Source organism: Cydia pomonella, chromosome 1, assembly GCF_033807575.1.
Source record: "Cydia pomonella isolate Wapato2018A chromosome 1, ilCydPomo1, whole genome shotgun sequence".
Lineage (NCBI taxonomy): Eukaryota > Metazoa > Arthropoda > Insecta > Lepidoptera > Tortricidae > Cydia > Cydia pomonella.
The window spans coordinates 17,443,850-17,468,788 of NC_084703.1; the positions used below are offsets into that span (position 1 = coordinate 17,443,850).

At 37.2% G+C, this 24,939-nt stretch overlaps 2 protein-coding genes across 2 annotated transcripts; one reads left to right on the forward strand and one right to left on the reverse strand.

The window, feature by feature from the left end:
- The first annotated feature begins 1,232 nt into the window (after positions 1-1,232).
- On the forward strand, positions 1,233-6,316 carry LOC133517109 (protein ABHD13). Its single transcript, XM_061850268.1, has 5 exons — positions 1,233-1,844; positions 2,114-2,342; positions 3,455-3,648; positions 3,739-3,899; positions 5,635-6,316. Exons 1-5 carry the CDS (start codon positions 1,688-1,690, stop codon positions 5,947-5,949), a joined length of 1,056 nt encoding a protein of 351 aa, XP_061706252.1. The 5' UTR covers positions 1,233-1,687; the 3' UTR covers positions 5,950-6,316.
- Positions 6,317-11,372: 5,056 nt separating this feature from the next.
- Positions 11,373-24,015, reverse strand: LOC133517088 (staphylococcal nuclease domain-containing protein 1). The gene is made up of 10 exons (XM_061850235.1): positions 23,846-24,015; positions 23,425-23,546; positions 20,762-21,065; positions 20,443-20,613; positions 19,935-20,160; positions 19,101-19,317; positions 18,821-19,024; positions 17,759-18,734; positions 17,211-17,450; positions 11,373-13,193 (listed from the first exon to the last, which is right to left on the reverse strand). Exons 1-10 carry the CDS (start codon positions 23,894-23,896, stop codon positions 13,020-13,022), a joined length of 2,685 nt encoding a protein of 894 aa, XP_061706219.1. The 5' UTR covers positions 23,897-24,015; the 3' UTR covers positions 11,373-13,019.
- Positions 24,016-24,939: the final 924 nt, after the last annotated feature.

The window sequence follows — 24,939 nt, forward strand, 5'->3', positions numbered from 1 at the left end:
TCTTTTTGAGTTAGTGTCCAGGTCTCACAGCCGTACATAAGAATAGGCCGAATGACGGTTTTATAGATTCTTAATTTTGTACTTTTACTGAGAAGCCTGGACACCAACACTTTATGGAGGGCTGCACTACATCGTAGTGCGTTTTGAATGCGGAGTGCAATCTCCTCCGGGGTGTTTGTATCGGTGACTGTACATCCGAGGTAGCGGAACTTGTCAACACCCTGATAGACGGTACCCTCCACATGAAGGCTGTCACGGCGAACTCGCGTGTTTTTGTACCGTTTCATGTGAAGGTATTCGGTTTTTGCTTGATTGATCCTGAGACCTATTTTGGTTGGGGTCCCATAGAAAAATTAAATTTTGCGCCTTTTCTATTGACAAAGTTGTTTAAGCGGCTATATTTTTTTTTAAATGGCTGAACGCCATGATGCTCTGTTAAAAATATATGTGAAATGGAAATTAAAAAAAAACTTCCCGGCCTAGGCTTGCAATTTTGTAGGTATGTAAACGGTGGGCTCGTGGTTCGGCTTCCGGGCGATGCACGCTTGCTGTTTACGGGTTCGGATTTTCATACGGTTACAAACCTTATGCCGTACCCACTTGGGTTTAAAATTAATTAGCTCGACGAGCTTAGGAGCTGTGGCCGAGCCCGAGACATGAGACGAGACTCGAGAGTGTCTAATTAGCTCGTGGAGCTGACGAGCTACGTATTCAGAGACTCGAGACGAACCGCTAATGTAAATCCGCAGTGATATGAAGAACTGTGATATCAATATTTCATTGCATGTTTGAGAAAAAAATATTTTGTTCTTTTCAGTTGATTGGTTGTTTTGGTTTTGTTTTTCTTTTTATTATTATTATTTTTATTTTTTCCCATTACAAGAAGGATAATACGGGGAGACGCAGCTTTATTTTTCAGTGAAAATTGCGGTGAACGCACCCTAAGCCCATTTGTCAATTTTTGCAGTGTTGCCAGGCGTACGATAATTGTCGCATATGTACGGTAATTAGGGCTCCGGTATGATGTACGTTCCAAAGAGCTTTATCGTACGCAAAAGTACGATAATTTCACCCCTTGGACAATGCCACACAAGTCTAGTATGTGAAAAAAAATGACACTTTCCCACAGAAATAGGCTAAAATTAGCACATATTGGGTATTCGGCTCCATGGTGTAAGTCAAAATTGTCGAAATTTTCTGTAAACCGTTCGGATCTGTCACAAAAATATACAAATAAGTATAAAACTTATGTTTGCGCAAATTAGACGAAAATTGTGTTTTCTTTGATTATATATTGGAAAGTAAGGCTTATTTAACAACCATTTTTGGGGTACTGTCTTTTTGATAGACGTACGATAATTTTCTCAACGGTACGATAATTTGTATACTCAAATACGATAATTCTCTTCCGCACACCTGGCAACACAATTTGTCATAATGCATATGTCAACTGTGCGACCAATGACCATACAATACATTGCCCATCACAAAACATTTTTTAGTTTATAGTTTCGGTCTCTCAACTTTCGCATGTAACCTTTTCATAATTCCAAAATGCTTTATCAAATTCAGAATGAATTTTATTTATAGCTTACACTTTAATAGTAGTAACTGTGAGATTACGTTATGTTATGATATATTATCAATAATCTAAAAAGCATAATAAAACATTATTTCCTTATTCTTAATGTCGTGCCCGTTAAGTGTTAGAATGTATCATATTTTTTGGGTTATATTGTACAGACTTTGGGATGTGTCAACGTTAACTTTAATATCCAGTATTATAGTATTTTTCCTATATGGATATTTGATTGCATTTTGTGTCTTTATGGTAGGTCTGTCTGGTGAGTATTGACCGCTGTCTAATATTAATACATTAATTTATGCTTTGAACGAACTTCTTCTCAATGGTATCTAGTTTTGGAGACTCAGAGACAGTTAAACCACCATTATTTTTAAAATGACTTTTTTAGCCGAATTAAGTGTTCCGCTGCTGGGTAAAGACCTCTCCTCTTTTCCTACCCTGTAATATAAACAAATACTTTTAGTAAGTTGAAAGTACTCTGATAAGTTATGGTTAGGATTTATAGTTAGAATTGTGTTCATGTTTCAGGAATCTTGTACAATGCTCAAGACCTTTTGTTATATTATCCAAATGATCCACCGGAATCCAGAATGTTCATCCTTCAACCTAGCAACTTTAAGTTACCTCATGAAAATATTAAAATAAACAACAAGGATAAATTAAAAATTCACATATACCTTATTAAACAACCAACTAATAGTAACCATATACCAACAATGATATTTTTTCATGGGAATGCTGGTAACATGGGCCAGAGGTAACTACTCTCATTTAAAATTATTCATAGATCATACCAATGTATATTACCAGTGACATAGCTAAGCGTGGGCAAAGTGGCCATAGGCAACGGCCTCTCAAATAAGGGGCCCTGTGGGAACCAAATCTTTTTATTACCTTGGGAATGCACATTCAATGCATATATATTGAAACAAAAGGACCTAGCAGATATGACTTCGCCCACGGCTAGATTAGTAGATGCTACACAACTGTATCTTACAAGGCAAGTATGGAAGTGCGAGAGGTGATGAACATTAGCAAGCTTTGGGCAATAGAAGGTTAGTCATGTTTACTGGCTTCAACCCTCAGCTAGCTGGCTGGATTAACACTTTCGGTGCCAGGTGCTCCTGTTTCCAGTTCAAGATTAACACAATTATGTTCTTGGCAGTGAATGTGTTAATAGATGAATGTGATGCATGATGATACACAGTGCTAAACAACATAATCATAACCACCATACTCTATGAGCAGGGTTAATATGATTACCACTTAACTGAGGCATATATCTTTTTGTCCATGCAAATGGAAGAATTGTCAATTGGCAGTAATAATAACATATACATATCTTATAGAATAATCAGAGCTTTACTTTTTTTGGCTTTATATTATAAAATATGAATTAAGCAAGTACAATATTAAGTGATTCATACAAAGTGTAGGATTTATAATTATTCAATTAACATACTCGTAGTTGAAACCTGCTATGCTGTGAGCAGCACTGCTTGCTTGGCTCTTACACTAGTAGCCAATGTTACTGTTTTATATGTTTATATTTGTGAATGTGTCAGCAACTGAAATCAATGGTTGCACTATTATACTAAACTAGCAGGGATATTATGCTTACAGCAATAACTTAACTTCAAAAGAAATGGAACAGTATTTTAAATAAGTCAATCCCCCATTATATATTATTATTACTATAAGTATTCCAATCCTTGTATATGGGAGCACCAATGTGTGCAACCCATTACTGGTCTTATTATGCTCCATCTGTTGAAGATGTGAGAGATATTTGAAAGTAGCTCATATTATATGAGAGTTAGTAAAAGAATGAAGAACAATTATAATTTACATAACACTTGTTGTCCACAGGCTGTCTAATGTTTCCGGATTTTATCACAAATTAAAAATAAATATAATGATGGTGGAGTATAGAGGTTATGGTTTATCAGAAGGCACGCCATCAGAAAGGGGTCTCTACATAGATGCTCAATCTGCACTTGACTACATTATGCACAGAACGGACATTGATCGCTCAAAGATTGTTTTGTTTGGCAGGTCATTAGGTATGTTAAAGGTTATAACTTGTTATAACTTTATAACCTTTAAATGCTTCAAGTCTAATGACCATTAATTGTTCCGTCTTGTTTTAACAGGTGGAGCAGTGGCTATAGACTTAGCTTCCAGGTTGGAGAATAGAAATAAGATCTGGGCTTTAGTTGTGGAGAATACATTCACGAGCATACCTGATATGGCTCAGATCATTCTCAAGTGGAGGTGTTTGAAGATACTACCACTGATATGTTACAAGAACAAGGTGAGATCAGGTTCATTGTAAACTCGTAAAGTATGGATGCTTTAAGAATGAAGAATTTCGTAAATCGCCTGTTCCTTCCTATCTTTATCGCACGCGCGTTATTATAATGCTGTCCCGCCTATTGCCGGTGGTCAATGCCACTGTGCGAGCAGGACAGGACAGCAATATAATAATGCGCGTGCGATAAAGATAAGAAGCGCCGTACACGCCAGCTAGGCTACTGGCCGCCTCCACCGCGGCTCCGTTCAAACGGTATCACCAGGCTAGGGGTCGTGTAATTAATAGAATCAGGTGTTACTTTGCGGAAATCCATGCTAATTAAAGCAAGAAATATTACTCAATATCAATATAATATTATTTCAATTATCGGGTGTCAGACCGTCAACATCTCCAGCATCTGAGGATGCCTCGTAGAAAGGCGAAACACGTGTTGAGTTTTGTACTTTTGGTGGTGGGTTGTTTTTTTTTATTTGCGTATTTATTTTTGCGGTGGGAGGGTGGGAATATTAATTTCATGTAAAAATACGCAAGTAAGTATAACGGGTTAGCACTGACTGACTAACACGTTATTTTCTCGCGGATTAGAAAAGTAATATTTCTTGCTTTAATTAGGGGTCGTGTGGTTGGGTAACGATCGGTAGCGATGAGTTGTCCAACACCAGTAGCCACATCGTCCACAAAACGATGAGGATTGACCGCCCAACATCGGTAGGGAAGGGAACGACCCGCGACGGCCGTCGCAGCCGAAAGGCGGATACGGCCACTCACCTCCCGCCTGGGAGATATCGAAAGATATCCATCAAGATAAGAAGGAACAGGCCGGTTCATGTACGAAATTCTCGTGCTTATTGTCTTTAATATTCTTTCATGTGGATGTTAGTCTGACATTTGGTTGTTTGTTGCGATGAGGGTTCCAATTATTTCCAGAGTAATAAGGGGAAGGTGCAGCCTTAAATGACTTTTAGCATGCTTATCTACCTCTATTACAGTTAGAAGTAGTCTTGTTTACTACAGTGGCCTAAAGATACGATGCATTTTTACTGGTGCATATTGTTTATAAATTTCACTAAAGTGTTTTTGTGTATTTATGTATCTGTCTCGTATCTTTTAAAAATAAAACGGTGAAAGCACCTAAGCGAATTCATTGCGAACGGAAATAGCCAAAATGGTATTTACTTAGTTACAACACGAATACTTTCTCGTTATGCAATATGATGGATGGATACCATAATATACACGCATGCAGTAATATATCTTACTGAGAAGTGGATGAGCTACCATGGGTACTCTCACCTGGCGTACCGGGGCGGAGTCAAGGACTCTCCACGGGAATGGGAGCTCATTGTGACTGGAACACTGTGTACATGCCGTGCACTTGGATTTTTGATTGCAAGAATGTCACAATATTAGTTTCCCAAAATAGTATATTATGCATTTATGTAGGTACTCGAGATTTTATACCTAATACACAATTAATCGCTCATAAATATAGGTATAACGAGCAAATTGTGTTTCGCAAGTAAAATTGTATACTTTGCTCCCTTTGCCGTAAGTTATACTCGGTTAAACAAGGAAGGAGACTATTTTTAACTTAATTTGTTTATTTCTAGTTAAGTGATTATAATTTTCAATATGTAAGAAACGTTTAACAAGGAAAAAGTTCTAAAAATTGTTCGTCAACGTATTTTTGGTTATATTAAGTAGTAATAGTAAACCTTACTATTGTCTTTTTCAGTACATGTCAGTGAACAAAATTGCTCAAGTACTAGCACCCACATTAGTAATTTGTGGCTCCAATGACAGTCTAGTGCCACCTGAAATGGCAAATCAGCTGTACATGAGGTGTGGAGCCATCTGCAAGAAGCTGACTGTGATGCCGGGCGGCGGCCACGACAACACCTGGACCTGCAGAGACTACTACTCTTCCATCCAGCAGTTTCTGGTCAATGTTCCGATGTTGCCAGCTAGTCTCGGACCACTTCTCGACGGCGAAGACAACGATGCTTATGATAACAATGTGACGGGACACAACTTAGTGCACACAGTATAGTGAGTTGACTGAGTGATAATATATAATGTGTACAAAAAAGTACTTTTACCTCAATTTGCACATATTATGCTAACATGTAAATTATTTTTTATATCATCTTATTATTATTGTACAGAAAGTTAATTATCACTGCCAATCACCCATCGACAAGAGCACATACATGTGGTGTTTTGTAGCAGTTCAAGAAGGTCTTTAAAAAAAAATAGATGACCCGTTTAAAGTGTGTAGGGCGCATGGTACCTACACTCCTAGATGTTGTACGTAATTATAGAAATTGTAATTTGTAGCACAAGTTTTGCAATTGAAAAGCAATAATAAACGCAAGCTTGTCATTTAATTTGGAGAAGCAATAAATTTATTTCTTATAGTTATTGTCTTATATAATCATAATACAAATAACTACGATATCACTGTCAGTGTCTCGCATTAGCGAATTGAAGAAATCAGTTATCAACATACATAAGTTTGGTTAATTGTGCATTGGTGCATTTGTCTATCAATCTGCTTAAATTCAAATGTGAAGTGCACTGTGGGAGAGCTCGAAAGGTATGGTCGTACTCGATGTAGCAAAAATGTGATCTTTTCTAAAGTAAGTATGCTAAGCACGAAGAATTACGTACATTGACACGCCATTTCCTATCTCTATCGCACGCGACCCGCCGAGCGGCGGACAGCGACATGCCGGCAATCAATGCCACAGTGCGGGCGCCAGTAGACGTAAAGTAGCGTCCACACCATCGAACACGCTACTCCTAATTTATTACTGCAACTGTTATTACTCGGTTTTAGCGCACCTGCATGCCATTAGTTCCCGTGAAATGTGTATGTATAAGCAATTTTATGGTAGAAACGCACAAAAATCACGCACACTGCACGTAACCCCTAAAGCTAGGACGCAAAGCATGAAGAATTTCGTACATTAATCCGTCTGTTCCTATAACTCTGTGCGAGCGGGACAGCAATATAATTATGCGAGTGCGATAGAGATACGAAAAGGCGGGTCAATATGCGATATTCTTCGTGCTTAGCGCTCTTACTTTACCTGGCGGCTAGTAGTCTTTAAGTTGTTTTCTATCCAGACCAGTGTAGGCCGAACTTTAATTAGACCTTTAATCATCACACACTGAACCGTCCGTTACAGTTTACGGCTCAATTTGTAACAGTTAATGGTCAATTCTAATTAACGTTCGGCCAACACTGTCCCAGACACTAACCCCTTATTAAAATAAAAACTGGTCAAGTGCGAGTTCGTTTTACTCGCGCACTGAGGGTTCCGTACAAACTTTGAATTATCTCGTGAATAAAGGCGAAATATTTTTGATCAGAAGTACCTATAATAAGTATAATCGTGTACAGTGCCACCTATCGGCAAATTGCCTAACCAATTTGCGCGATGTAATGCACGTATGTTGGTTTTTCGATGATAATTCTCTATCATGTGAACCGATTTATATTATAAATTTCACACATTCAGAATACACGTAAAGTTAGTTAAACCGCAAACGGAATTCAGAAATGTTTTCGGTTAACTAAAAAAAAAGTTATCTAGATAGAGATCTGATTAATTTTTATCCTTAATTTATAGTATGTTTTTTCACATTTTCCTCGTAAGTCAATTTTTTTTCACGATGAAAAAAGTATGTTTCACTTGACCTTGAAATTTTGCTCCCTCTTTTTCATTTTCCATAGTTAATAAAAATAAATATATTTTCAATGTGTCTGGGTTAGCGTTGTTCATAACTATTCCAAATTGATAGCTTAAGTGGTTCTCGAGATATTTAGCGATGTGACAGACGGACAAGAATCGCACCATAAGGGTTCCTTTTTGGTACGACACCCTAAAAACTTAGCAAAACTGTCAAATTTTGTTCCTTTCTAACAAAAACAAATGTCTGAATGACGAATTAAGACAACCAATTATCTAGGGCTTGTTAGACTTGACTCACTAGACTGGGAAATTAAAACAAGGTTTATAAACTAACCGTTGTTAGATCTCAAATACCACGCACTTCGCCCATATCACATAAGAACGTATGTTGCATAAATAGATTTCGCTGCATGGAAAGCTTGGGGGACCCAAAAGGAACACCGCGTTCGCTTCGACTAAAAATGAAACCATTTAGGCTGAGGGATTTCCACATTTCCGTATCTGTTTCCACCTGGTAAGAAGTTGTTAGATTAGGGCCAGCTACAGACAAGAAGGCTTGGCTACAATAAGATTTGTATTATGTATTGTGTGGTCTTAAGTCTAATTTCCATTGAACCTTCTACGTGTGAGTAAAACAGCAGGGTTATACCCACTAGTTACCACCAAGTTGTTACCAGTGGTAACTACTGGGAATTTTTAACCCACCTTTTACCACTGGTAACTACTGGGAAAAAAATCCCACTAGTTACCACCAACTTGGTTTGGTGGTAACGGCTGGGATTTTTTTCCCCAGTAGTTACCACTGGTAAAAGGTGGGATTTTTTTTCCCAGTAGTTACCACTTGTAAAAGGTGGGTTAAAAATTCCCAGTAGTTACCACCAAAATTTGGTTAGCATTAAATACTAATAAAAACAGTATAAATATGGAGTTCCTTTATCAATAATTAATTAAACGTATTCGTTTCATTATAAGTCGATGACCGTTTCAGTAAATTGCCTTAAAAGTGATAAATAAAATCGGTCTTTGACTGATTTGTTTGTTCGTTCGTATAATTGTGACGTTATTTGAAAGGGACTTTATTGTCGATGGAGCTTACGCCATTATCAATGCGATGCTCCTATACAAATATAAAAGCTGCGCTACGCAGTGTGGCGTAAACGCCCTTGACAAAAGACCCCGGTTTCATAGATAACGTCCCAATTAGGTCAATTTACAATAGGGTTGTTTGCAATTTTTTGAAACGCTTGTATTACGTTCTATATTAACTAAAAGTTGCCCTAAAATCAACTTTTATACTAAAAACGGATTTAAATATGTTAAATTAACAAAATATATTTTGACATATGCTTTGGCGCCCAAAACGCTCGTTGTAAATTGTGTGACGTCACAGTTTACGGTTCGACACATAACTACGTACACACGTAGAAGATACGAACTGTCAACTGACATTTGTCATTCGTTGTTTACCGCCTAACTATCAACAGTGTCAATCCGAGAGTTGTGACGTCATCAGAATCTTCAATGACGTTTCGAGTTTGGTCACGTGACGTGTGCCAAAAGATGTTTTAAATTCAATATTTACAAAAATATGGTCATTATAAAAGTAGTTTAACATGTTCTTATAATCCAAAAGGATTTATTGGGATACAATTCTGCCCTAAGATTTGTAGATGGAAACAACCCTATTAATAAGATAAATGCTCTCTTAAAAAAAATAGATTTTTTTTTAAACAAACAACATTGATATCGGCGCGTAGCGATTAAAAGTTCGGTGTACAGTGAAATTATCATCGCGCGAGCGCGGGTGGACTGAGCTGTCGCAAAGACCAGTGTAACGTGACTAAGACATTAATAGAGAGAGCTCGCCAGAGATACGCGTATATACTGGTTGGTCTGAGCGGCCAACACGTCCGCCGAGCTCGCGCAGCAGTTGGCGATAACAGTTCTACAACATGTATGGTATGGTATTAACTATAGATTATAAGTTATTTCCTTTTTGCCATTAGTTTCGAGAGCATGAGAGCATTAATCTACGGGCTACGGAGACTGCCTACCATCAGGCAGGCATGCTTGTTTGCCACCGACGTAGTATAAAAAAATATCTTATTAATTGTAAATTGAGCTAATTGTGACGTTATCTATGAAACCTGGATCTTTTGTCAAGGACGCTTACGCCACACTGCGTAGCGCAGCGTTGTATTTGTATAGGAGCATCGTTGATAATGGCGTAAGCGCCATCGACAATAAAGTCCTTTTCAATAAATATACGTCACAATTACACGAACCAACAAACAAATCAGTCAAAAACCGATTTTTTTTTATCACTTTTAAGGCACTTTACTGAAACAGTTATCGCTCAATGAAACGAATAACTAATTAACTTATAATTAATTCGACGTTTAATTCATTATTGATTAAGGAACTCTATATTTATACTGTTTTATTAGTATTGAATGCTAACCAAATTTTGGTGGTAACTAGTGGGAATTTTTTTCCCAGTAGTTACCAGTGGTAAAAGGTGGGAAAAAAAATCCCAGTAGTTACCACTGGTAACAACTTGGTGATAACTAGTGGGAATAACCCAAACAGCACCATCGCCATCTATTGTATATTGTGTGATATTAAAGTAGACTGCACTGCAAAAATAGCTCAAGGGGGACCTTTGACCATTTCTTTCTTTAGGACGACGAATAAGTGAATGAATGTTGCCACCGCTAAACGAGACAAGCTACTATTTTTGTTAAAATAAATTTCAATATTATAGATTTTGCCGTGCAATATTAACTCTTTTATAACACAGACTGTGCAAGTGTTATTTGAAAAATCAGACTTCTATGAAATTATGACGTATAAAATAACACTATCGAAATCGCAGCCGAGTTAGTTTGGTCTTTACTCTAGCAGGTCTCCCTCGAGCTAGCTCGCTAGCCACGTTTTGAGATGGAGGTGAGAGCGCAGTCTATTTTAATGGGTGTGTTGCTTGTACAATCATGTGTAAAAATATGGGTGCACACAAGTTGCTCAAAAATATGTCCCATAGCTCTTAAGTCGATGAATTACGAGCTATGGGACATATTTTTGAGTAAGTTGCGTGGACCCATATTTTTGCACTTGACTGTACGTGCGACGACGTACGCAAAATGCGCATAATGAAATAAAGTGATCGCTTACAAGTCTTAAGCAAGAAATTAATGTAATCTGTAATGACTTACCGATGTTATGTTATCTCATCAATGTATTTTTTATGTAACAGTTTATACACCCTTTTTGACACAACCATTTAAAAATGGAAATGGCATTACGAGACAAGATCACACTGCGCCGTTTCGGCTCACGAATAGATCGCCTTGGTGCGTAAAATACGATAACAGTACGGAATTGCAGTCGTCACTGTATTTTGATGAATGAATTTCTCAACCATGGAATATAATAATGAGGTTAATTAATACTATTTCTTTGGGCTCAACTGATTATGTTAAAAATAAATAGTGAATAGTTCATTCAGCTTTACGTACTAATTTCTTGTTTTTTTTGTACCATTTGTTTTGGACGCTCGGCTGAAAAGTTAGAGGGAAGGGGGCACTACATTTGTAGGGTTGGTGTATTCCCATTTGTCCACACCGGGAACAGATGGGCATAGGTGCATTCATATGAATTATTCCCATCTGTCCCTGCTTCCTGTACGGCGGGGGTCACGTGGGGACGAAACCGAAATAATTTGCTTTAGATTATTGCGATACATTTACAACAGTACCCATTAGGTAATAAAATAACGTTTTTTCCTAAATTATTTATTTTAATATACCAAGTCCTTTTAACAATCCACGCACCGTATGGTACTTAAATACATAATATGTAAACAAAGTATCTCCTACCTTATAAAAATCTCAAATGGAGAGGTAGGTTTACAATACGTTTATAAGTACGCAATACAAAGTTAATAATTCTTTCATATATTCAAGAAAAAAACATGATTCAGTAAAATAATAAAGGTATATTATGTAGTTCAGACTTGAGTGAACAGTTTGTAAACTATACTAAATAAAAACAACGTTGACAAAATTTACCTTGAAAAATTAATAAAGATAGGTACTAAGCGCGATGAATGTACCGTTTAGTCCGGTGTCGCTGTCAGGCCGTCGCCAGAGATGGCAGAGATCAGCCGCGCGGGCGCCTGCATTGCACTAACTACTTCAATATAATTTACTCCGCCATTATCACTGCAAACATCATTTATTACATATTTAATACTTATTATGCAAATACATCAATTTTAAACATTTACCGTTTTCAAGGAAGACTTACTCGGTAACATTAAAAATGCTATATTTTTCGAAATGGGTGATAAGGTGCTTATTGCAGGGTCCTTGTCTACAATCAAACTGACATGAAATTCCAAGAGAAAATACACTTATGTTGACAGATAACAGTTTTCTATGTAATAATAGCTCAAATAATTACAATAGCTTGATCAGTACAACGACGTAATTTAACCTCAATGTAGACCCAACTTGCAAGTACCCATTGGGTGACGTGTATTGTCCACATTAAAGCACAATTTTATTTTAAAATAACACTAAATTAGTATCAGTTCATTTATTTCTTTATAATCAATTATGAGCATGTAAATAAATAATATAACTTTGACGTAAATAAAATACGTACGATTTGCTGATAACACTTATAATTTACAATAGTATTATGAGTATGACTTATTAGTTGACATTAAGGTAATATATCATTACATCAATTTAATTTTATTATGTCGTACTCTCGCTTGGCAGAAATATATATGTATATACATCTGGATTTAAAATCTATAAGGTATTTTGCTCAAGATCAACAGAGCGATGTCTGTAGTGTAAGATTAAAAAGGGGCTAACAGCGAGGCGTCCGCGGCGGTGGGCGCCTGCGCACATCGCGCGGTTGATGCTACTTCCGTTCATATCGCCAGTTAACCTCCTGAGTGTTCCCATTGCGACATGACTTTCCTTTAATCTGATTTTAGACACTGATAGTATATTAAAAAAAAACTTTATTTATGTGATATAATTATAAAAATATTCATGTTATTTAATTTACTTCAAAAAGGATAAATAAATAAAATGTATATTTACAGATTAATTCCTTTTTCAATATAGAGAAGGATTATTTCTGACTACATTGCCGCATTTAATAAATTACAGAATAAGACCTATTTCATAGTAGACCTACTTCATTATGTTTATAAAAGTTATAAAAATACCCAGTTGTGCCCAGGAGGTTAATGTTCACAACTTTAATTGATCGTCTTACAGTTCCGTGAAATACCAAGGCAGTTGCGCAAAGAAGAAAGTTTAGATCGTTTATAGCGTCCAGCCGTGTGGGTTGGTGAATCCTGTCGGTACGTTAGAGGTGTGTGTAGGAACCGGTAGACGGGGCGCTAGCGGCGCGCGCCGAACTCCACGGCGTCGTCCTCGGTAATGTCACCGTGCTGCCACAGGTTGAGCCGCGAGCTCTTGGCGTGCTCCTGCGCCGCGCGGTACTCGCTCACCAGGGTCGCCAGTCGTCGGTCGCGCACGGCGTCCAATAACACTAGGCCCTCCTTTATCAGGTTCTGGAATAAAACGCAACAATTACATTTCGTAGGTACATTATGTTAGTCTGTTTTACGAAGCGAAAGCCTCTTGCTAATAAAAGGAGTAAAAAAAACTAGTAACATTACAAAATGATAACATTCGAACGCAGCGAGGAGTTTTGTATATTTTACCATCACACACACTTTAACAGTTACTTAAAGGCTTTAGACTGCCGCCTCATTTCTTTGCGAAGTGCAGACTAGTGCTTCCAATACCGGGATCCCGTCTTTTTAAAAGCATTTTTCAATGCCTGTATTTTTAAATGTAATATGCCGGGATCCCGGTATTTTCAAAAACAAGGATAATGTGCAGAATAACCCTTTATATCCGTTAGAATGGTCACATTCGGCTGTATCAAGAAGCTTACTACACGTCACACGCATCTAACTGGCATCTAGCCCTCATTTTATTATTGAAACAGGATCGTTGCCTATGCGTTAGATAAATATTTGGTGGTTGGTGGTGGATGGATGGAAGAAATTTGAAAAAAAATTTTGGCTGGTTGGTAAAGTTCGACTAAAAACTGTGACTGGTGAAGTCAACAAGTTGGGAAAATTTTTTTATTCAACCTGGAGTCAGTGGAGAGAATTGGCAATTATTGCAGATGGCAACATTGAATGTTTAAGGCCAGTCCTGACGGTATGACAAAATTGACCACTTTGATCAGAAAAGAAATTGGCGTCAATCTCACACGTACAGTCAGCATCAATAGTAGCGGATGAAACAACGCGCCAAAAGTACCTCATATTTCTGATAACTTTTCCAAATATAGACAAATCTCTCAAATTTACGTTCAAAAGTATATTTTTTATAGTCTTAATTGTTCTACATATAGAACTATCACTTTTTGTTAAGCTGTTACAGAATGGTAGATACTTTTGAAACCTTGTTTGATCCGCTACTTTTGATGCTGGCTGTACACAATACAATCACCAATTAAAGATTTACGGTGAATTCGATGGCTCGTAGTTTTAAAAAATGTCCCCAAATGTGCATATTAACGTCTGTGTGTTTTTACATCCATACCTCCTGATTTGGTCAGACAATTTATTTAGAATGGCCAAAAATTATTCCCGTCTGGATGAACCTTTATCGTTTTACTAAAAAGCTTTTATTTAGGATATATCTGGTTTTACAGTGAGCCTTTTTAATTCCCCTTTTTAATAAAACTTTATTTTATTAAGCAATTCGTATTTAATACCGGGATCCCGGTATTGATGAAGACAGTTTCAGTATTATGAGTAGTCCGGTATTTGGAAGCCCTAGTGCACACCGAAGAATATGCCTGCGGCGACGACGGTATCTTTCTTTACAAAAGAGAGTAAAAATTCGATTATATAATTTTTAAGAAAAAAAACCGACTTCAATAAGGGAGACCGATGAAAGAAAGATTATTATATTATATTAAAAAATGTCTTGGAAATCTAATTTACTTAACAAACACAGCGATGAGGACAAATCGCCAATCGTGAACTATGCGTCGTTGAAGAGTTCTATTCTGATCATCATCAGCAGTCCCACTTCATTAAATGTAAATGCTGGATTATACTGGAAAATACAAAAATCACTATTGCCTTTAACATTTGTGCTTGACAAAAATGTATCTTGAAAACCTAATTTGCCTCACAAACTTAAAGAGGATGACATATCGCCAAGCGGGAACTATGCGTCGTTGAAGAGTTCCATTCTGATCAGCATCAGCAGTTCCACTTCATCAAATGTCACTTTTTTTTAATGGAAATGTTTGATTTGTTGATGAAAATACAAAAATCACTATATCGTCGGGGATAGTGCAATACCGCGTAACTAACAAAGTCGAAAGAGTTAGAAAATTCAAACAATGTACAAGGTAATAAGGTACCTTACTGCATTTGTTATTTACGCGGTATTGCACTATCCCCGACGATATGATATTGAAGAGTTCCCTTGATTCCTCATAGATTCTACCATCAGATCTCGACAGCTTGACAAAAATTTGTCTCGAAAACCTAATTTGTCTAACAAACATAAGGAAAACGACGAATCGCCAAGCGGGAACTATGCGTCGTTGAAGAGTTCCATTCTGATCAGCATCAGCAGTTCCACTTCACCAAATGTCACTTATTAAATGTAAATGCTTGATTTGGTGATGAAAATATAAAAATCACTATATGTATGCCTTTCACATTTGAACAGTTCCCTCGATTCCTCATGGATCCCACCATCAGAACTAAGTTTTGACAAAAACGGGACCAATCTGTATATATATAGATTCAATCAAAAAAATAATTTTCGAAATCGGTCCAGAAATGACGGAGTTAGTAACAAACATTAAAAAAAAACATACACCTGAATTGACAACCTCCTCCTTTTGACATCTTGAAGTCGGTTAAAAATAGGTACAATTGTTAATTTTGTATGAACCTACTTTATTAGAACGTTATTTTATCACCAGTATTTAGGTCTCCGACAAGTCTGTACTTCAGCTTAGGGTACTTTTCAGTGACACGCAAATTTTTGACTGTCATCCAACGAGTAGGTTTGATAAAACACGTAGTTGAAATTTTGGCAATCAACACACATGAATTATATATTTTAAGCAAGATAAAAGATCCCAAAATTTCACAAGATTCAGTTGAGAATTGCAACCTGTACAGGAAAACATCGAGACATCAAAACCAGATTGCCTTAATCAAAATGTAGACCTTCGCTAACGCTTCGGTCAGTTAAAGTACATAGGTACATAAGTTTTACAAAGGAATATTTAAGTTTAACTATTATATGTTTTTCTATCGTCTTGCTACAACGAAACAACCCATTGTGGCCATGAGAAAAGGGTCCTTATGCTCATTTCTAGTTACGGAAATATGAACGTTTTTGTAAAATACTTCAACATTATATTGTTTTTCTTTTATGCGTAATAATAAAATGTAGGAATATACGTGTCATTTTAGCTTAGTTTTACTCGTATACGTTAAGTATTTCTATGTTAAAATTGTTGTCCAAGTTTAATGAAAAAGGGTCCTTACTCCTTATGCTTAAGTGCAAAATTACCTTAAGCTACATAATCAATCCTCAGCTATGTACCGATTAATTTCATAAAATGCGTTTTAAACTTCTTTTAACTTGGTTACTCTAAAGGTGAAAAATTATAGCGCCTGCAAAAAGTATAATAGCAAGCAAAATGTAAAATGAGTAAAACTTGATAACCACAAATAAATTGGCTCATATTATAATGCATTTTTTTTTTATAGAATTTATCAATGATTGCGGGATCATAGATCATAAAATGTTTTTTGGTGATAACTTTACACTTTATTTAGGTACACCCGCCATTCTGACTCTCACCGCACAAGAACACAATAGGGTTGTCACAGACTTTTACACAACTGCCTAAAAGGACAGCTGGATAAAACAATATGGGCAGCTTTGTATATAAGTAGTACCGAGCTTCTAACAATGGCGATGTATGCAGCTCGGGTGCGCGCGATTCGGCCCTCGCCCCTCGCACACCGCACGATTACCCTGTTTAGACGGCTTAGACTGTGACTCTACTCATTTGATAGGGATTTGAAGCTTTAAGGTTTGTTATCATTTTGATTTACCTTTTAGAAAAGTTTTCGCTTAAATAATTTATTACACTGCCGGCTCTTATTTTAATTTTTAAATTCGCTTTTATAATGTTGGTAGATAATATTCATATTAATTATTTATTGAAACTCATTGTTATGATTGCATAATTAAGTATTTCAGTTTTTTTTTTTAATATTACAGGAAATAATTTAGTACAGCTCACAGACGTATCTAAAAATATATTATGTCGTATTCTGCTTGTTAAAAAAATGGTTTAAGTTTTTTTGCCCAACTATTCGCGTTGCTTTTCTTTTTTTACGCCTCGGCTCCCAAAACGTACTCTCAGCGCGCGCGTAGTGGCCCTCGGGTTAGTATAGAAGAGGTCGCATATTGTTAAATATTAGTGTAAGTAAACGCACGAAAAGATGTTCCCTGGAGCATACCTTGCCGACGTCAAGGTTGGTGGCGGGGTCGACGAGCGTGACGGCGGCGGGCGCGCCGCGTGCCTCCACGTTGAGCAGCAGCTTCTTGTTGAGCGTGTCCATGGAGAAGGCGGTCACGGCCTCCAGCCGGTCGTCGGGGTCGGCCGGGAACTTGACACAGCACAGCGAGTACTCGGTCGCGTACGGCGGCTCCGACTCCGTGCCCGCGGGCAGGTTCGCGAGCCGGGAGTAGTTTACCACCTGCAACCGTCACACCTTAGCAGCAATCACAATCGACAATTCACTGTAGCTCGGTAGAAAATATAAAAATTCCCAAATAAGAACATTTTACAAATAACACGGTGCAACTCCACAAGTCTTGCCCAGCATACCTCGCCTCGCATATATATATATTGTATATACTCGTATCTTATTGTTCATGCTACTCCTCGTTTACCTCTTGTACAGTGTATATAAGATAAATTGAATAACTATCAGTTGAATTAAATATATTTAGGTAGAGTATGTATTATACAAAAAAAAAATTAAATATCACTGATTAAACTTACCTCTCTGTTTCCATAATCAATGTAGAATATATGAACCTTTTTGTCTTCAGTGATCTTTTCTACTTTGGCTCTGTACCACTGGTTATCTAGAGAAAATAGCGCCGCACAAACTTGACCCCTCTTCGGTATGAGTGACCCTGGTAATGGCGCATTTGCTTTGAACTCTTGGTGAATTTTCTCCATCAAAGCTTCCAGTTTTGCACCATTTTCAATATTTTGTGCGTAAAAGTGGCCTTCTGGCGTAATTTCGGTGATGATCACTTTGTCGTATTTCACGGTTCTGTCCTGAACTGGAGCATTCTTCTCCTTTTCTATTTCCTTCTCTACTTCAACATAATCTTTCCAGATACCGATTCGTTTTTTGATGGCATTCTCCTCGGCGGTCTTAATGGCGCGAGCGAACTCGGAGGTCTCGGCGGTGTGGTGCATAGAGGCCAGGCCGTGTTCGACGAGCGACACGGACAGGTTCTCGTTGTCCACCCACAGCCAGCCGATGAAGTTGCCAGCCTTGTCCATCTCCTCGATGGTGACGACGACGTCGTGCTGCAGACACTTCTCCTTGGTATAGAGCAGCGCCTCCTCGCCGAAGGGCTCGGCCTCCTGCATACCACCGCTCGCCGTGGGCCGCGCGCCGCGCGGGCAGTTGATTCCGGCCAGTAGGAATGTCACTAGAACAGATTCTTTAGGAATGTAGATTCTCATTCTGGAACCGCTCGCCACGAATTCGACTGTGGCCTCTGTTTTTTGGGCTCTCTTTAGGAATGGCAAGAATTTTTTAGCTTTTGCAGAGTCTCCACTCGTGTCTTGTATGCGATGAGCCGGGATGTCCTTTTTAGCGTAAATGCCGATTCCTGCCTTCTGAGCTTTAAGTTCCGCTTCGAGTAGTTTGTCGTAGTGGGAGCTTCTCTGGTCGTTGTCTTTGCTGTACCTCACCACTGTTGCGTAGCCTTTACTAACTAGAGCTTCTGCAATGTTCCTGTTTGAAAATGAGTGACATAAGTAAAATTGACTATTCCATAGCCATAAATAAGCATTACAAATATTTTGAATAAGTGTACTTACATTCCACTAGCTTGAACAGTGCAACATGTTTTTTCAGGGAAGTTATCCTTGGCCGGCTGAATGTAATCTACTGTGACGGTTACTTTCTTGCCAATGAGCTTCTTTCGCAAAAATTCACGAGCTTCGAACATCCAGGGGATATCATACAGCGGCTTGAAACCTTTCGGTCTGATTGATGGCTTACCCTCTTCATCTGGGCTGTTCCTAAAATGAATGTTTTTAAACAATTAGGTAGCAGTACAAGGTAAACTGCTATGTGAGGGGAGGCTGGTGAACTTACTTTTCGCGCGGCGGCCTGATGCTGGCCAGGAATATCTTCTTGGAGGTGTTGTTGGGCAGCTTGACAACGAGCGCGTCGCCGTTGACCACCTCGAGTACGGTGGCCGTGAACTCCTTGTCCTTGGCGGCGATGACGGGCGCGTTGCTCACATAGTTGGTCCACATGCGAAGCTTGGCCTCCTTGGCGGCGCGCTCGGCAGCTCGCAGCGTCGATGCACCTGATTATCAGTTTAATATGTTACTTATCTGTGAGTGTTATCTACTTTAATGGGTGTCACTGCTAATTTTATGTGACATTTTACAACATTTTGTTGCAAGGTTACATTCGCATAGCATAGTTGTTAGCCTCGCCGCATAAGCAATACACATATTTAAGAAATAGTACTTGAGACTGCTACATAATAAAAGGCATTAAAATACGAGTGTGAGTTTATGAACAGAATGAAATGAGTTTCATAAATGGATCTCACGAGTATTTTAATGCCTAATTATGTACAGTCGACACTGCTTTATCTACATCCATACAAACTACTAAACGTCTAATGGCCGTAAATGATAACTTTTTTCTCGCATCTCACGCATCCGTAGTTTTTTTTACTTCGATCGAGTGCCATATCATTCGATATCAAGTACCATGCAAGATTTGTCAAAATTGTTTGCAACTGACACTTCATTTCGAATAAAACATATGACAATGGACAAGACAATCAACAAGATTTCGGCATATGAAAGTTAAGTTAGCCCCAAGGGCCATGGCGCGTGCTGTATCACTTTGAATTTCTTTTCCATCCATTTCACTTTGTAGAGTACGAAATAAGTATTATTTCAGACAAACCTGATTTCATAACGGCAAGTGACCAGTCAACACATCTCGCGAAGCCCTGTCGCAGCAGAGCCTCGGCGATGTTGCCCTGCGGGTGCAGAATAGTACCAACGAAGTTGTTGTTGTTCACAGACTCCAGAATCACTTCCACATCTTTCTGTAGAAGTCGAGACTCTAGGAAGAAACGAGCTTCTTCTGCATAGGGCTCTGAATCGCCGTCTTGTTTTACTGCAGGACACTAAAAAAATATGTTTTTTTTTATTATGGATTATTATGGAAGGATATCAACAGATTTATTAACTACAATATTATTTACCTGTGTTTTATTATTTCCTTGACATATTTGCTTGGGGTAATAGCGATCCAAAAGCTAAATGAAAAAGGTACAAGTATGCAACAGCCTGTTTCTTTAAGTTCAATGGGGCATTAGACTAGCAAATCAATTTGTTACTTTTACCTGACCTGCATACACCCACCATTTTTAAAACCACACTCAATGAAAGGTTAATATTGAACTTACTCTAATTCCAGACAGCATTAAGGTGATCTGATGGAAGTCAGGCAGCAAGCATAACCTGACAGTGGAGCCATCACGGACATACTCAATGATGGCCTTGATGGGTTGCCCATTGTACTTGTTTACAAACTGCTTCGGGTTGTCAATGGTCCATTTGATATCTCGGACATGCCCCTGAAACATTTCAAACATTATATTATGTTATTTTATTTCATTACACAAGATTTCTAAAACCATAACATTTTTCCTTTTGGATTTGCCGTGTAACAATAACAGTCAGTGGACAAACAATATTATATCCCATGTGCAGGACTAAACTCACATTGATATCAGAGCCCCAAATGCCTTTGCCTTGTGATTTGGCAATATCTTCAATTTCGACAAGCCGCTTCAGCTGAGGGATATTTCTCCCACCTTCTCTGACCTTTGCCAATCCTTCAGCAAGTAAAGCTTCAGTCACATTCTCATCTTTAGTGGTGTCTTTCCCTGTCCACATAGACCCATACTCTCTAGTTGTAGAGTTATTAGGTTTTTCAGATGTAAAAACCACTTCTTTTCCAACCAACTTCTTTCTTAAAAACTCGCGCGCCTCCCATGCAAAAGGTTCGTCTTTTGACTCCACATCACTAGAAAATAAAAATAGATTTATTTATGGTAGCTTATAAGTATTCTTCATATTAATTTTAATAATTGTAAATGTTTTAAAATATAAGTAATTAAGTATTTAAGCAATGAATATTATGATACAGACTATTAAGCACTTGTTTACTTAGGCAGGCCAACAAGAAGATGGGATGATGATATTAAGAGTGCAGCAGGAGGTTGCTGGACTACAATAGCAAGGGATGGAGATAAATGGAAAGAGTTAGAAGAGGCCTTTGCCTACAAAAGGCATACAGATGGAAATTAGTTTTTTTTTCTTTTTATTCGGGACAAAAAACAGTAACACAGGTTTAGACACAAAAATAAAATACAAAAAATAATGAAGTGTGAGACCAACAACATCGTTCACAGATTACTAGATTACCTACTGATAAATCTACAATATATAGCGCTAGGTAACAATATAAAGGATATAAAACTAAAACTAACACAGCTACGGTTACAACACAGGTTTATAGATACAGTAACAAATTAATTATCGAGTTAGCAGAAGTAGTTTTGTATAGATACATTTTAAGGAGCGAGTAAAAACGGCAAGGTCCACCAGGGCGACTTTTAGTAATGTTTTGTTTAAAGCAACTGAATCACATTCTTCTTATACACATTGTCAGACATCTTGAAAATGTCAATTTCATTAAAATACAAATTGTAACATTTAACCAGCCTGTATAGGAGATCACGTTCTCCAGCATGGGTGTGGCAACGCGAGTCCGCAAATAGCTGGTGCTTTAACAACAAAATGTACTTACAAAATACTTGTCTGAAATAAAGGCTATTTCATCATACTTTAGTAGGTACATATATTGAATTTTATTTAGTGCCGGCCCTATGAAAAATAAGATATATGTATAGGTTGAATACTAAATGGAATAAGTATTCTATTCATACAAACTAACCGGTATTTTATATCAGGATCATGGTTAGTAATATATATTATACATTTTATTTAGTTGACAAAGTTAATAACATTTTAAGATGTAAGATTTAGTGTGAATGCAAGGCGACACTTCGATAGTTATACTGCTAACATTCCTTGGAAAAATAATTGTTATGAATTTAAAAGTAAAGGTATCCGTTATCACCTAAAGAGAAATCGGGACATAAAGGTTGATTGATGGATTAATTGATTTGCCTATAATACGTTTTTTTTGCATTATTAAGAAGGTAAGCTATTTTGATGCATCTATTTATTGAAAAACACTTAAAAAGAAGTCACGGTAAATCATTTACATTCTTTTGCTTTCATGAGTAACTTACTATAATCATAAGTTACTGATTTTTAAAAAGTGTTATTCAATTAAAAGATTCTGTACAAAGGGGACCAACAGAGGGTTACTTATAGTCATTTTGGTTGTTGGTTGTTAAGTTCACCTTTTAGCAGAATCTTACTTAGGTAGGTATTTTCATTGGTGGCGGTCAAGTTGGTCCCCGCCTGCGATACTTAGCATCAACAACAATATTCTTGTGGGGCTTGTTTATCTCTTTTTAGCGTCGGGTTTTTTTTTTTATAATAATTAAATTTATTATTTATATCTTTTTAGTTACCCCCAAAAAAACATCCTATGACACTCCCGTGATCAAGACGAATCTAATTACACTTTTGACTTGTACTGTTTTCTTAAATTGAAGTGCATTAAAGAGTACCTAAACTTAAATGTAATGTGAAATATTATAGAAAAATTAAGTGTGTCTAAAATAATGGTGTTATTTACATCACAACATTACTGCTACATATTGTATAAAGAATAGTCTGTTTAGTATGCACAATGCATTAATAAAAACTGGTGTGTTTATGAAAAAGCTGGTGTTTTCATATTAGAAATCTTCTACTATTATATCTAAAAAGAAATTTGTTTGGTTTAATCAGCACATAAATACCCTCATTAACAAAAATAATATAACACATTTGCTAGCAAAACATTACAAATTTATATCTAAAAAGAAATTCGTTTGGTTTAATCAGCACATAAATACCCTCATTAACAAAAATAATATAACACATTTGCTAGCAAAACATTACAAATTTATATCTAAAAAGAAATTCGTTTGGTTTAATCAGCACATAAATACCCTCATTAACAAAAATAATATAACACATTTGCTAGCAAAACATTACAAATTTATATCTAAAAAGAAATTCGTTTGGTTTAATCAGCACATAAATACCCTCATTAACAAAAATAATATAACACATTTGCTAGCAAAACATTACAAATGCCTTTAAATCCTGCTTTCTTTGTACTTTGACCACAATATAACTGAGGAGGGAAATAAGGGAAACAAGCAGGGGAAGCGTGAAGGGCGCACACGTTGCGTACTCACTTGTTGGCAGTGCGCTGGCGAGCGAGTTTGGGCGCCGTGATGCCCGACAGGGCTATCACTTTCTCTGGAGGAGGCCCGCCTCTCGGCTGCTTTCTTATTACGATAGTGTCTCCTGATAATACCTAAAGTATAAATAGACCACATTCTCATTTACAATAGTCTATTCTGAGGAAGAGTGGAAATTCTCGATACATTTTGACAATCGGTACGCGCAACATGCCAGCTGGCAAAGGTGGCAAATAATGCATTAAAAGAATCCGAATAAAGACCGAAAGGAAGTGCATTGAATTAAAGTATACTTTTTTAGTTCCCGTGCCCATCTTTCTAGAATTAAAGGTGAACCTGTGTGCCAACAAGGCAAACTATGAAATCGGCACGAGGCATAGCAAGTTCAATAATGAAAATGTACACAATTACATACCTGCTTTACTATCCCTATTTTTTGAACAGGAGCTGGTGCTGGAGCACTCATTTTAAGTTATTATCTGGATCACACGTAAATGGTTAAGAAGCTAAGAAATTACTGACGAGTGAACAACTAACAAGACTGGCGAAACGTGGCGGGCCGCCGGTGTTTCCACATTCAAAAAGTACTTTCTCTGATGAGTTGTGTAATGCCGCGTCTACATGGCAAAAGGTGTATAGACATGCCACAGATAAAGATAAACTGCAAGTTCAAGGAGAGAATAGTGTAAACTGGGGTAAAGTGTCTCATTTAACTCTTAATAGAATAAACAGGGGTCCAAAACTAAGCAAATTTGAAGCAAATTATTTTTTTGTTGTAGTCGAAACGATGGTGGGAAATATATTTTAACTGGTAAATATGATAATATGATTTCGCAAGTTGAGAGCTCATTACCATTAAAAAGAAGTTATAATCCTAAAGCGGATGTTTACCTTTGTTTAAAATACAAAGCCAATTACATTAGATCACCAGAAAAAAAACAATTAAGCGAAATAATTTAAATAGTTAAACCAACAGTCTTAAAAGTGCTACAACACAGGTATTATATTTTTTTTCGTTTAGCGCCACCTACTTAACGTAACTTAACGCGCTCACATATAAGAAGCTTTTAAAGGGGCTAGTGCATTCATGTTCATCAGATGGCGCTACTGACGTGTATTAGATCAAAGAGTAAAGTAAGTATATAGGAAAAGAGAACCCTCTTGAAGCATTTTAAGTAAACTAATTTCGAAGCGCTATCTCTATTTTGTATCCGAAACTAGCTATGTATGTGTGCGTGCACATGTACATAATGCATCCGTATGTGTAGGTACTTTCGTACTACATAATAATAGGTCTACTTGGGCGGTTTACAAGTTAATTTTTTGTTTGATTTCTTGTAACTTTGATAGTTTTTTTGTTTGCAAGATATCAAACAAAATATGTATCAACTTGTAAGCCACCCAAGTAGACCTAAAATTTTGTAAAAAAAATTGAAAGGATGGAATAAAAAAAGACATACTTTATAGTAAAGCAAGTATATGTTTATTGCTTTCAATTTAGTATACAAG